The 12,691-nt window shown below is 39.1% G+C and overlaps 1 protein-coding gene across 3 annotated transcripts in view; it reads left to right on the plus strand.

Annotated features, from left to right (window-relative positions):
* Positions 1-12,691, plus strand: part of fhit (fragile histidine triad diadenosine triphosphatase) — a 413,951-nt gene that overhangs the window by 312,745 nt on the left and 88,515 nt on the right. For all 3 annotated transcript variants that reach the window (XM_036560040.1, XM_036560039.1, XM_036560038.1), the window contains 2 exons: positions 5,779-5,924; positions 10,879-10,908. In XM_036560040.1, the coding sequence (XP_036415933.1) occupies positions 5,779-5,924; positions 10,879-10,908 (176 nt within the window). The remainder of the gene's footprint in view (positions 1-5,778; positions 5,925-10,878; positions 10,909-12,691) is intronic.

Genomic DNA, 12,691 nt, shown 5'->3' on the forward strand with positions numbered 1-12,691 from the left:
TCGCTCCTCCTCTTCCTGCTCTCTCGCCTTGTCTCTTCTTTTGAAGCCGAGTCCTAATTTTTCATCCCTGGTGACTGCTCTGTGGTGGCCTGCAGTGGGGAGGGAAGACATCAGTTAATATGATATCTGATTTCCTTCCGCCGGGCCGAACATGAAAGCAGCGGAGACTGATCATTTGTGCCACACTCGCAGGCTCCAGGGAGGAGCCTGGCTCCGGCGTGTCCATTGTGCCGTGAAACGCCGGCATGTAATCATCTCCCTCCAAGAGCAGCGGCCCGATGTTTTATGCCTGTCATCCGAGGTGACGATTCGCTTTCATTGAACTCCCAAGTAGCCGCTTCAAGCGTCTCTTTTATCTCGCTGACTAGATGTATCTACTTTATCCTGTGGATTTATGACATTGGTGATATATTAATATACACACACTGGGGGGTTGTTTTTTTGCGCATGTGATGAATGCAATGATGTAATACGCTCACGATGTGCTGTAAGGTTCTAGCATGTGTTGGTAAGATCAATACTCTAGTGTTCTTCAGTTTAATCTGGCATGTCTGTGTCATTTCATCGATTACTGGCAGTCGTTTCAATGATGGGCTTCTACTGACTCAAAATGTACAATATTAGAATCAAAGAAATAGGAAAATAAGAGAAGCCATGGAAAAGTTGATGAATTGTCTGAACAAACACTTGAACTGTTTGATCTTATGATGGAAGCTAATGATGGCTTATCAAAAGCTAGTCTCATTTCTAAAAGTGAAAATGATACAGATTTACCGCTTATTAATGCTTTCATTCATTCATTCATCTTCTGAACTGCTTTATCCTCCTGGGTCGTGGGGGGTGCTGGAGCCTATCCCAGCAGTCACTGGGTGGAAGGCAGGAAACGCCCTGGACAGGCTGCCAGTCCATCACAGGGCAGACAGACAGACATACATATTCACACACACACATTCTCACACACACTTTCAGGAAAAAGGTATGAATCTATCACTGGACCCCTCTTGTCACTAGAGTGGTACTCTCAAGGGTACATCTCAGTACCTTAAGTCAGGGATCATAATTGTACCAAAATCCATTGAAATTATATTTTGTAAGTTGTATTAACTCAACACACATAGGCTTTTTATTTTATTGCTCTGTTTTAAAACATTAGGTAATGAAAAGGTACCAATATGTACTTTTCAGCTAGGAAAACTTATTTAAGGTGCACAAACAGACCTTAAAATCACTGCTGTATCTTTGAGGGAACATTTACATTGTTTGTACCTTGATAAACGAAAAATGTACCTGCACAGAACCTTTATTTCTAACAGTGTAGGGGCAATTTAGTGTCTCCAATTAGTCTGACTGTCTTTGGATTGTGGGGGGCAACTGGGGCAAAAGGAGGAAACCCACAAAGGCACGAGGAGAACATGCAAACTCCACACAGAAAGGACACTGGTCGCCTGAGCGGGGAATCAAACCCAGGCCCTTCTTGCTGCTGGAAAAGTGTTCTTAACTTTTAATGGAAGTAAATGAATATGAATGAATAAATGTTTTTCAAGTAACTTTGGGCCATTTCTGTTGGTCTGTTTATCATGAAATTTTGACACTTGACACATCATGAAGGGCAACTGGTCTTTTTAAATTGTGTCAAAAAAATGAAAAACATTTTGCATAAATGTGACAACATTCAGCAACAGGTCAATAGCTTCTATTAAAGTGTGCTTCAAGCTAACATTTTGCATAACATCATATGAGAACAAAACCTCATGTCTCCATTTTTGTTTTTTGTCTTTCCATTTTTTGATATAATTTGAAATCAGTAGCTGCTCTTTACATTGTGCCAACATTTGATGATGCATGGCCCAATAGAAATGCTCCAAAGTTATTTTGAATAAATAATTTCTATATTAACTTCCATTAAATGGATAGATAGATAGATAGATAGATAGATAGACAGACAGACAGGCAGGCAGACAGATAGGCGGGCGGACGGACTTATAGACAGGCAGACAGGCATACAGGCAGACAGATAGGCGGGCGGATGGACTTATAGACAGGCGGACAGGCAGACAGATAGACAGATAGATAGATAGATAGATAGATAGATAGATAGATAGATAGATAGATAGATAGGCAGGTAGGCAGGCAGACAGATAGGTGGGCGGGTGGACGGACGGACGGACTGATAGGCAGACAGGCAGACAGATGGATAGATAGATAGATAGATGGATGGATGGATGGATGGATGGATGGATGCATGCTTCATTGATCCCGAAGGAAATGTATCAATGTTTACATTTTTCTTTCTCCTGTAAAGTTATCATTTCTTTTTAAACGATAAGTTTTTTTTATAGTCTAAATATATGTAAATGTGTCATTTTTAGATATAGAAATATATGCCAACATATAGTCATATGCAAAAGTGTAGGTACATACAGTCATATGCACAAGTGTAGGCCCCCCATCAAATGTTTTGTTGGCCTTCTTAGTGAAAAGTTAACATATCCTCTTAATTGCTCTTGAAAGATAGAATGCAATGTGGAAAAAACATCAGAAGACAAAGAACGAGAACATGCTAGCTCATTGATCTAGTACTGTTTAATGCTAAATTTATCATATTGAGAAAAAAATGAAAACTGTCATTTTGAAAAAAATTAATGTCGCCTGTGCAAAGTTAAGTTTCTACGTTGTAGTTTTTTCTAACATGTTACATTTAGCAAATAACTAAAAATTTTGCAATAAAAGTAGCAGAAAAAATGCTATATTTAAGTGTATATCGCTGCTGTTGGGACAAAACCTTATATCTCCATTTTTGCCATTTTTAACCTTTTAAATTTTTGACATTGTTTGAAAATCCCTGTAACCCTTTACATTATGTGTTAATTTCATGATGAATGGACCAAAGGAAAAGGCCCAAAATTACTTGGTAAGAAGTCTGGTTCCATTGACTTACATTGAAAGTAAAGTCGATTTTTTCCTTCTCCTGTAAAGTTACCATTTTGGAGATACGAGATTTTGTTCCCATAGCAGTGATTTATCTACATAACTGTAAAAATTCTATAACTTTTAGATGTTCTTTCTCTCAAACGGACTAAACGGTGGAGGTGCGGTACAAACGTGGCTTTGGACTGGTTGATAAGACTCCTCTAAAGAGACTTTGGTTCCACTAAACATTCTGTTTATATTGACCCGATCTAGCTCATGCTAGCATGGTGTAGCTTTCTGTTGCCTTGTGTCTGTCTGAGTGCTCTGAAACCTGAATTCCAAGAAATGGTTTGTGTTTTTTATGGGTAGAAGTAGCCAGAACACGGCTATCGATCCAGTGACCCGCGAGGCAGCTGCAGCATGTTTTTCATCCCTTGGACATTTACTCCTTAAGTGCTAGCGCCTGTTAGCCTAGCGCTTCTCTCAAAATAGCCGCAAAGGCTTGATTACTTTCCTCTACGCTGCTTTGCTGTGTCTTGCGGATTGTGAAACTTCCCGAGCAATATGTTCCTTGACCTTTCTGCCTTCAGAGGACTGTGTTTCTTGCAGTACTTTAACTTGGTGGTTGGATTTATTTAGAAGTAAACTCCAGCGCTGCCCCCTTCACCCCCCATAAAGAGTTTCAGTCAAATGCTTTGATTTTGAAGAGAGGGAGATGGAAAGGTTAGGAAATGAAAGAGTGAGGTCTGGCAGTCCCAAAATCTTTCTTTTATACGACGTTTCTGACAAAGCCATTTTAATATATGCGACTTCTCTTTGTGTATGTGCGTGCGTATGTAAGTGATGCTGTACTCGAAGCTTTCTTTCTTGATTGGTGATGCTTATCGGGATCGGTCATCCATTTCCATTTCAAATTGAGCCTATCTTCCCCCATCAGAGCCATTTATATTCCAATAGCTTGACTGGTACTGTGGTTACAGTGCTGTGCGAATGTGTATGTGTTTCTTCATTAGTATTCAGGGCAGGTCCAGAAGAATACAGGGTTCACATCTCTCCTTCATTTCTGTCTGCGCCTCACGTTGGCGTGGTTACGGTCGAAAAGCACTCCGTTAACTCAAGCAAAAGGGAAGAAGCTTCATTAATTCAATGTTTTGTCTCAAATTGAACATTTTTACCATTTTTTAACCCCCCTATCCTCGTCATTACTGTGTGTGTACCAAGCGGCTGTGTGTAGAAAAGACCTTGATTTTGGTCAGGCCCGAGCAATAGGAAAATTTTGTACATTGATGCCGATGCCAATTTTAAGGATCAGTAAATTCTGATAACAAATAATAATATAAACTGATAGAACTCCACTAGACGTCACACTGTGCTGACCGATGGAATCAATGAGCACCTTCAGCCTGCTAACCTTAAGTGATCGTGAGTTATAAGACAAGTCCATCAGGTGCACTGATGCAAAAGCCTGACAAAACAGCAGGACAGCACATATTATTGGCATCAAGCACATCAACCAAGAGATGACCAGCATAAGACCAACTGAACCCTTTCACAGCCAGCCTGATCAAAAACACAATCAGCTTAGCATTCAACAGATATCACTCCAAAAACATGATTATGGAAAACAACATGCCAGTTTATACAAACCTTTTACCATGAGCTGAATGACAATAACAACCAACATAATAAAAATTACATACAATACTAATAAACTGCTAATGTGAAAATACTATAGCATATAATTATAAAACCCTTTTGGGGATACTTAACAAAACAGGTCTTATAATGTTAAACAGACATATTGAAACATTTTAACAAGACATTAAAAGTCAACATATTTTAAGATTTAATTTTTTAAACATTAGTTTCAAAATTAGCATCTTAACTGAATTTGGAGACTATGTTATGTTAGCTAAACTGTATTTACTATATCTGCCATCAGAAGTTTCAAAAGGAGAAAATGTGGTCAATCGTTGGTCAATCAAGATGTTAATTTTGAATAGCAGTGGTTACTTGGTTGGTCAGAGGCACCCAGAGATCAAAACTTACAGAGAATCTAAGAGTAATGTATTTCAAAATGGTCATGTCTTCTTTTTTGCTTGTGGACATTGGTGGGGCGCTGCCCCACTGCCCATAATGGATAAAATGCCTCTGATCAATTTCCTTCACATAAATGTATTTGTGTTATAATGTGTTATCATCATGCTAGTACTTGTGTTTAAGTGCATTTTACATGTTTTTGTTATTTTGGCGATGATAGTGTGTTGTGTTTGTCTGTTCAGCCTGTACTGCCACTAGTTTGATCTTTGGCAATGCCCCAGCCATCTGTGGCTGGGAGTCCAGGATATTAGCATCAGCGTATTTGACCTCACTCTCTGGTGGATAGAATAGGTAGTCCCTCATCCCTCTGTATGATGCTAACCAATGTGGGTGTCTGTTAGATGTAACAGAATTGGCAGCATTCTCGTCCAAGCATGTGGATCTGCGGAATGATATTGCATTGCATTAGCAGCAGTTGTTATGCTAGGAAGTGTCTTGGAGGAAGCATGAACTAGCATTTGCCCTCACGGTCGTGTGAGGGGGGAGACTTGGTCATGACTTGGCCAGTGGGTGGAATGCTCCTACAAATACTTGTTATTTTTATTTTTTTTGAGTAACATATAATATAACTTTACAATATAACCTTAATGTGATGTTAATATAATTCATATAACCTAATCATAATAATATTGACCTCTACCAAGTGGTTTATCAGTCAGGTTTGAAATTCCAGGGTACTGAGAAACCTGTGTTTTGAACATACTTGTGTGATTTGACTGTGTTACTGCTGAGCTTATAGAACTTTTCCTTGACCAGTCATTGTTACAGATGTCTTAGTGTGTCCATTAAGGCCGGTCGAACGGTTCCGTGACCTGCGTCCGGATGAAGTGGCTGACCTGTTCACCACCACCCAGATAGTGGCCAACATCGTGGAGAAGCACTTCAAGGCATCGTCATTGACCATTGCCATACAGGTGAGCAGTCTGCATGGGTTGCTAGACAAAAAGTGTGGGATTGTATGATATTTAAGTGAATGTAGTCAATCTTTTTGAGTCTGTCCAGAAAGGAAGATTGCTATTCGCTTACTGTTTGTTTTCTTTGACTATTCATTCAAAATGTTCTGGGAAAATAGCAAATGACTGTAGTTAACTGACAGATTTTGAACACTGTAAAAATAGAATTTATATATATATATTAATAAAGAAAATATATTAATAAAGAAAAATATTCAATTAAATATGGTTTTCTCCAAACATATTGAAACAGCTAATTCTTTTGTTTTTGCTATACACTGAAGACATTTCGATTTGAAATCAAAAGATTAATGTGAGATCAGAATATAGATCAGAATTTCAGCTTTTGTTTCCTGCAATTTAAGTCTAGATGTGCTAAACAACTTAGAACATGGCACCTTTGGTGCAAATGTATAAGGAACAGACCATCTTAAAGTAAATTAAGGTAAATAAAATGTTTATTTTGAGGGGTTTCTCCCTACAGTCTCCTCTTCTGGTCCTCTTTTTTCCCCTGATAAAGTATTTTGTTGTGTTTGCAGTGTCTTTCAGGTCATTGTCTTGCTGTAATGAATTTCCAAGTGACTAGGAGGCATTTCTCTATAAACTGGCACACAGAATGTTTCAGTAGGCTTCTGAATTCATTCTACTGACACCATCATGAGTTATATCATCAGTAAAGATTATTGAGCCTGTTCCAGAAGTAACCCGCTTTGTACGTTTTTTTTGGAGCACTACAATAACCTTTGTCCTGTTTCAGAAGCAGTCGTGTAAGCCCAAGCCATGACACTACCTCCACCATGCTTTACTGATTAACATTTTTTGTTTTAGATCATTAGCAGATCCTTTCTTTCTCCATGCTTTGTCCTTTAGAGGTTAATCTTGGTCTCATCTGTCCATAAAGCTTGGTTCCAGAACTTTTGTGGCTCATCTCTGTATTTCTTTGCACATTACAATCTGGCCCTCTGATTCTTACTGCTGATCAGTTGTTTGCATCTTGTAGTATAGCTTTTATATTTCTGAACGTCTTTTCAATCGGTGGATTGTGATACCTCCACCCCTGCCCTGTGGATGTTGATGGTGATGCCACTGACTGTTGTTTTTGGGTTTTTCATCAGCTGCTGCTGTTTTCCTTGGTCGACCCGTTTGATGTCTGAAAAAGAAGAAACCAGTGGTTTCTTTCTTTTTCAGGACACTCCAAATTGTTCTGTCTAGGCCCAAAGCTTGTGCAGTGGCTCTGATCGATTTTCCCCCTTTACTCAGCTTCAAAATAGCTTGCTTTTCTTCTATTGGCAGCTCCCTGGTCTTCATGTTAGTCTGTGCTTTTTAACAAAAAATGCATTTTTCATTGGCAAAACCCAGGGCTTAAACCAAGAGCAGACATTCAGAGCTATTAACTGTATAAACCAGAGGTTCTTAACCCCTGTATTCACCTTTTTTAGGGTTGAAGATATTTTGTGACCCCTTTTCCTCTACTCGCCCCTGCGATCTGTCCCACACATACCAATATACACATTATATTACAGAGGAATAATCAAATAATAAGTCTAGTCAGTTAGTGGGATAACTGGGCTTGCAGTTCTTAGCTAGCACCACTGATTTTTGGCTTTACATCAAAAAGTGCTTCAAGTATAGCACTCACTCAGCCCTTTAGTTCAATAAAGACCCTCCTTCAGCGACAAGCTCACCCAATAGAAAGTCATAGTCCTACGTAAAGTTGTGGTCACATCGGACTACCACCACTATACTTTCCTTGTGGGGGTGGAGCAAAAGTCAACCGGGTATAGCAGTCCCTATATAAGGTGGTTGATAGGGATAAGTGAGCAATAAGCGGCGATATGTTGACTAAAGAGCGTTTCTCCATTTAGAGTTTATCAGAAGACCCTCACCCTTTTATTTTATGTTGGCTGAGTCTTCCAAGGTTCGCAAATTCATAGTTTTTTTTGCACAAAGCAAAATGTAACACGGAAACAACTGTTTTATGAGGTATATATCTTTGTATCACCAATCTTGCGGTCCCTCTGGAACCACATCGGGAGCCCCATATTTTTGCTCACTTGAAATAGGAAAAAGTGTCATAAATATCAGCTGAAATTTTGATCTGTCGTCTCATATTCATCATTTGATCTCAAACCCAATGTTTTCAGTGTGTAGCAAAAGCAAAAGAATTGGCCTTGCTGTTCTTATACTATAAGAGACTGTACATTACACATTACAGAAAGAACAAAGTAGAACATAAACAACAAAAACAAACTGCTAGCTTTATCCAGTAACAGCACTCAAACTTAAAATCAATGTTATTTTCTGGCACCAATACTGATATTTCTCTGTGGACGATATCTCACCCAGCACTGTACTCAGCCTCTTCTGTGAGCTATTGTAAACAATGATGGCTGATGTTCTGCACCAGCATCATTTCAGACCTTAATTCTTTTTATTGTCTTGATTATTGTTATTATTTTTTAAAATCCACAATCTAGAATCCACCTTAAAGGCCTACGGATCTCTAACTGTGCCACAGTTACCATGGAAACGCGTACGCATCAGTAACTTTGGCAATGAATGCTAATATGACAGCATATAAAGGCCAGGTAGCGGCATCGCGTTTGGACTCCCCATTGTTCTTTAACAACTGCCTTTATTGTCCTTTAAGCGCTTTTCTTAACGTGATCTGTAAGCCTCAAATGCATTGAGAACCAACGGAAGAACACCACCTGCTGGAATTATGTATGAACAAATCAGGGAGAGGGAGAAAGACGTTTTTGTACCTTTACTTTGCATAACCTTTGATATGTATGCTAATTCCAAGCGGTTCTCTCCTGCTGTGCCTGTACGGCCTAACAAAAGAAAATCATTTCACTTATCTGACGAAAGGGAATAATCAATATTCCTTCACTCAGAGGCAGTGAGACGAGATGGGAGATTAGATGTGTCTGCTTTCGGGAGATTGTCCCAGGCATCACTGTAGACACGGCGCCCAATAAAAAAGGTGCCGTGCCGGAGGGCTTTCATTTTCTTGTAGAAATAAAGAGCTGTGGAAAATTAAAAAGATCCAAAGTGTTTATTGCGTAACCCTTTGGGAACTTTGAGTTTCTGATACAGCTCTTATGTAGAGGGAGGAGATAAGGTCTAAAATTTACAAATGTTCTGATGGTGTATTTATTGCTGTCTTTATTATTCAGTCTTCATTTTTTATTTCCAGTCAAAACAATCATTAAGTATAGCTTATTCATTTTTCAGCAACAGGAAAAATGCAGAAAACATACTGACTGACCACTTCATTAAATACACCTCCGTGTTTCTACACTCATTGTCCATTTTATCAGCTCTACTTACCATATAGGTACATGTTGTGCTTCCACAACTGTAATTCATCTGTTTCTCTACTTTGTTAGCCTCCTTTTGCCCTGTTTTTCACAAGTCAGGACCCCCACAGGACCACCACAGAGCAGGTATTATTTGGAAGGTGGTTTATTCTCAGCACTGCTGTGGCACTAGCGTGATGGTAGCGTGTTAGTGTGTGTTGTGCTGGTACGAGTGGATCAGACACAGCAGTGCTGCTGGAGTTTTTCAACACTATGTCCACTTACTGTCCACTCCTACCTTGTTGCTCCACCTTGTAGATGTAAAGTCAGAGAAAGTAGCTCATCTGTTGCTGCACAGTTTGTGTTGGTCATCTTCTAGTTCTTCATCAGTGGTCACAGGACGCTGTTGGCTGGAGGACTATGGCTGGTGGGCTATTCTTAGTCCAGCAGTGACACTGAGGTGTTTAAAAACTCCAGCCCTGCTGTGTCTGATCCACTCATACCAGCACAACACACACTAACATGCTACCATCACGCTAGTGCCACAGCAGTGCTGAGAATGATCCACTACCTAAATAATACCTGCTCTGTGGTGGTCCTCTGAGGGTCCTGACCATTGAAGAACAGGGTAAAAGGGGGCTAACAAAGTATACAGAGAAACAGATGGACCACAGTCTGTAATTGTAGAACTACAAAGTGCACCTATATGGTAAGTACAGTGGATCCTGAGTGTAGAAACAAGATGTACTTAATGAAGTGGCCTGTCTGTGTATAGTTAACATATATTAAGCCTAGCTTAATATAATCTAATATCATTGTGAGTCCACACTCACAATCCAAGTAATCCCAAACACATTCAGTGATGTTGAGGTCTGGACTCTGGAGTGATCAGTCCATTGTTTGGAGCACACCAGCAGCTTCTCTGTTTGATTTGAAAGTGTTCTTCTTTTTTGTTTATTCCCTTTTCTCAGTAATGACTTCTTCTTTTCAGATCTGAAGGAAGATTGGAGCTCGATTTTTTCCCCTGTCTCTCAAAGATGAAAGTTTTCAGTTCTGTTTTTTTCTGACGGTGACAGGTTCAGCACTTTGTGGCTGAGGTGTTGTTGCTCCTGGACCCTTCTATTACACGATAATGGCACTTACAGTTGACTGGGGCAGATCTAGCAGGGCAGAAATTTCACAAACTGACTTGTGGCAATAGTGACATCCTATGAAAGTGGCACATTTAAAGTCACTGAGCTTTTCAGTATGACCCATTCTACTGCCAGTGTTTGTCTATGGAGATTGCATGGCTTTGTACTTGATTTTATACAGCTTTTAGCAATGGAAGTGGCTGAAACTTGGTAATTAGGAGTAGTGTCCACATACTTTTGCCGTATTTCTGAAAGTTGCACTTTCACAGCCTTTCAAGAACTAATATTCTTTTTTCTTCCTTGATTGCCAAGGACAAGGACATTAGCGAAAACAGGTACAGGAAAGAAAACACACTTTGAGATTCATGGGGCGACACAGCAGCGCCTCGATTCATCTGAAATTAAAATGCTGCTGAATTATTGACCGAGATATTCCCTAATTCCCAACCGTTTCTAATTATCTGCTTCTGTTCCCAATAGGACGGACCCGAGGCCGGACAGACGGTGAAGGTAAGGACTTAATAAGGCACTTCCTTTAAATTTATCATGAGGCCTCGGTGACACTTATCTTGTATTAAATAATAATTGTATTTCATTTGCGGGCCCCAAACTCTTGGAGCATGTCAATTATTAATAGATCGACTTTAAAATGCTTTGTCTATATCTTTGTGGTGAAGGCTAGGCTGTCATACTCTGAGACACGAGGGCCTTTGGGTAGACCTGAGGCTCTGCTGCATTTAAAGTCAGTGCGTTATGTCCACATTTGGGCGTAATAAATGGACTTTAAAGAAGGAAAAAGCTGCCTATTATAATGTGTGAATGTTTTGTGACGATTGGGCCAGTAGAAACTTTGAAAACCAAAGTAACAGGCACCTATAAAGTCACTGTTTCAGAGAATTGGTTGTGAATAAAATGTGTCACATCAACACAAGTTTGCCTTCTGGCAATAAATGTATTGATGTAATATCTTTTATTTATGTGACAACGAAGTGCATATTTGAAGAAAGTAAATGTAAAGGGGAACTCCACCCATTTTTAAAAATTTCTACAGTCACAGAAATGTACAGTTGTGTGCAATAGTCTGGGGACCCCTGTTCAAATTACACATTTTGTTGATTTTAATAAGTGAAACATAAGTACTGTTGCAGATCTTTTTCTGTGCCAATGAAGAGAGTCTGGAGACCAGATGCAGTGATGTAGTTGTTTATTCAATGACATGTTGTGACATCAGCTATGGCCCAGTCTGTGTTCGAACACTGCTCTGTCCATCATGCACTTAATAATCTTAATATATCTGCAGAAAATCAGATTTTGTCAGTAATCCGATCAACGCATTTAAATGCACTTGAGTAATCAGGTAATGGGAAATGCTTTGCAACCAGCCAATAAACTCACAGAAGAAGATGTGATGTAATCGTAATGTAAAACAATTAATGTTTGTTTTTTTTTAAAACATTGCGCTACTTTACCTGAAAATATGAACATACATTATCTTGAAGATGAAGAATACTTCATTTAATTGAGAATGTAGTTGGTTTCAGTGTCACTCCAAAAGTGTTTTGCTATCATCTCAGGGCAACGCTGCTTGCTTATTTCAGGTACCGCTGCCTGTTTTTATACATGTGCAGGCTGAAAAATCTGAAAGAAATCAGAGTAAGAGTTTACATACACTGAGACATCTGATTACTGAGCCAAAATCCAGCTCTCTTTATTGGATTTTGTAATCAAACTTCTAGATTGGACTATGGTGTTTACATGACCATTTGAATAATTGGATAACTGCAGAAACCCGATTATGATCAGATTATTGAGTGCATGTGAACACACTCAGTGTGAAGGGCAGATGAGATCACATTATGCAGAAACATTTTTCGGACAGTGATGATATTCTGAAAAATAACAGGAGTTGTGCCTCGACAGGCCTGGAAACGCATTTGTCAGACTGTCGTAGACCTAAAAATACACAGACTCAGCTTATAATAGCTTATGTTACTTGAAACATGGAAATTCCCAAAAAAAAAAATCCACAGTACACGTCCTCTATGGTTCTACACATTATAATGCACAATTACTGTTTAATTGTGAATTTTACATGTCTGAATTTTACATATTGGAAAAGATAAAACAAAATGTGGCCTGTGCAAAAGTTAGGGCACATTTTACATGTTATGTTTTTTTTTCAGTTAAACTCAGAAAAAAAAATGCTGTAATTAAGTTTGTTTCCTGTGTGAAATGTTTCATTGTAGAGTAACTTACCAACTCAGATTTGGTATGGGTGATGGTGGTGATGGGA

The sequence above is a fragment of the Colossoma macropomum genome, unplaced genomic scaffold (genome assembly GCF_904425465.1).
Source record: "Colossoma macropomum unplaced genomic scaffold, Colossoma_macropomum, whole genome shotgun sequence".
Classification (NCBI taxonomy): domain Eukaryota; kingdom Metazoa; phylum Chordata; class Actinopteri; order Characiformes; family Serrasalmidae; genus Colossoma; species Colossoma macropomum.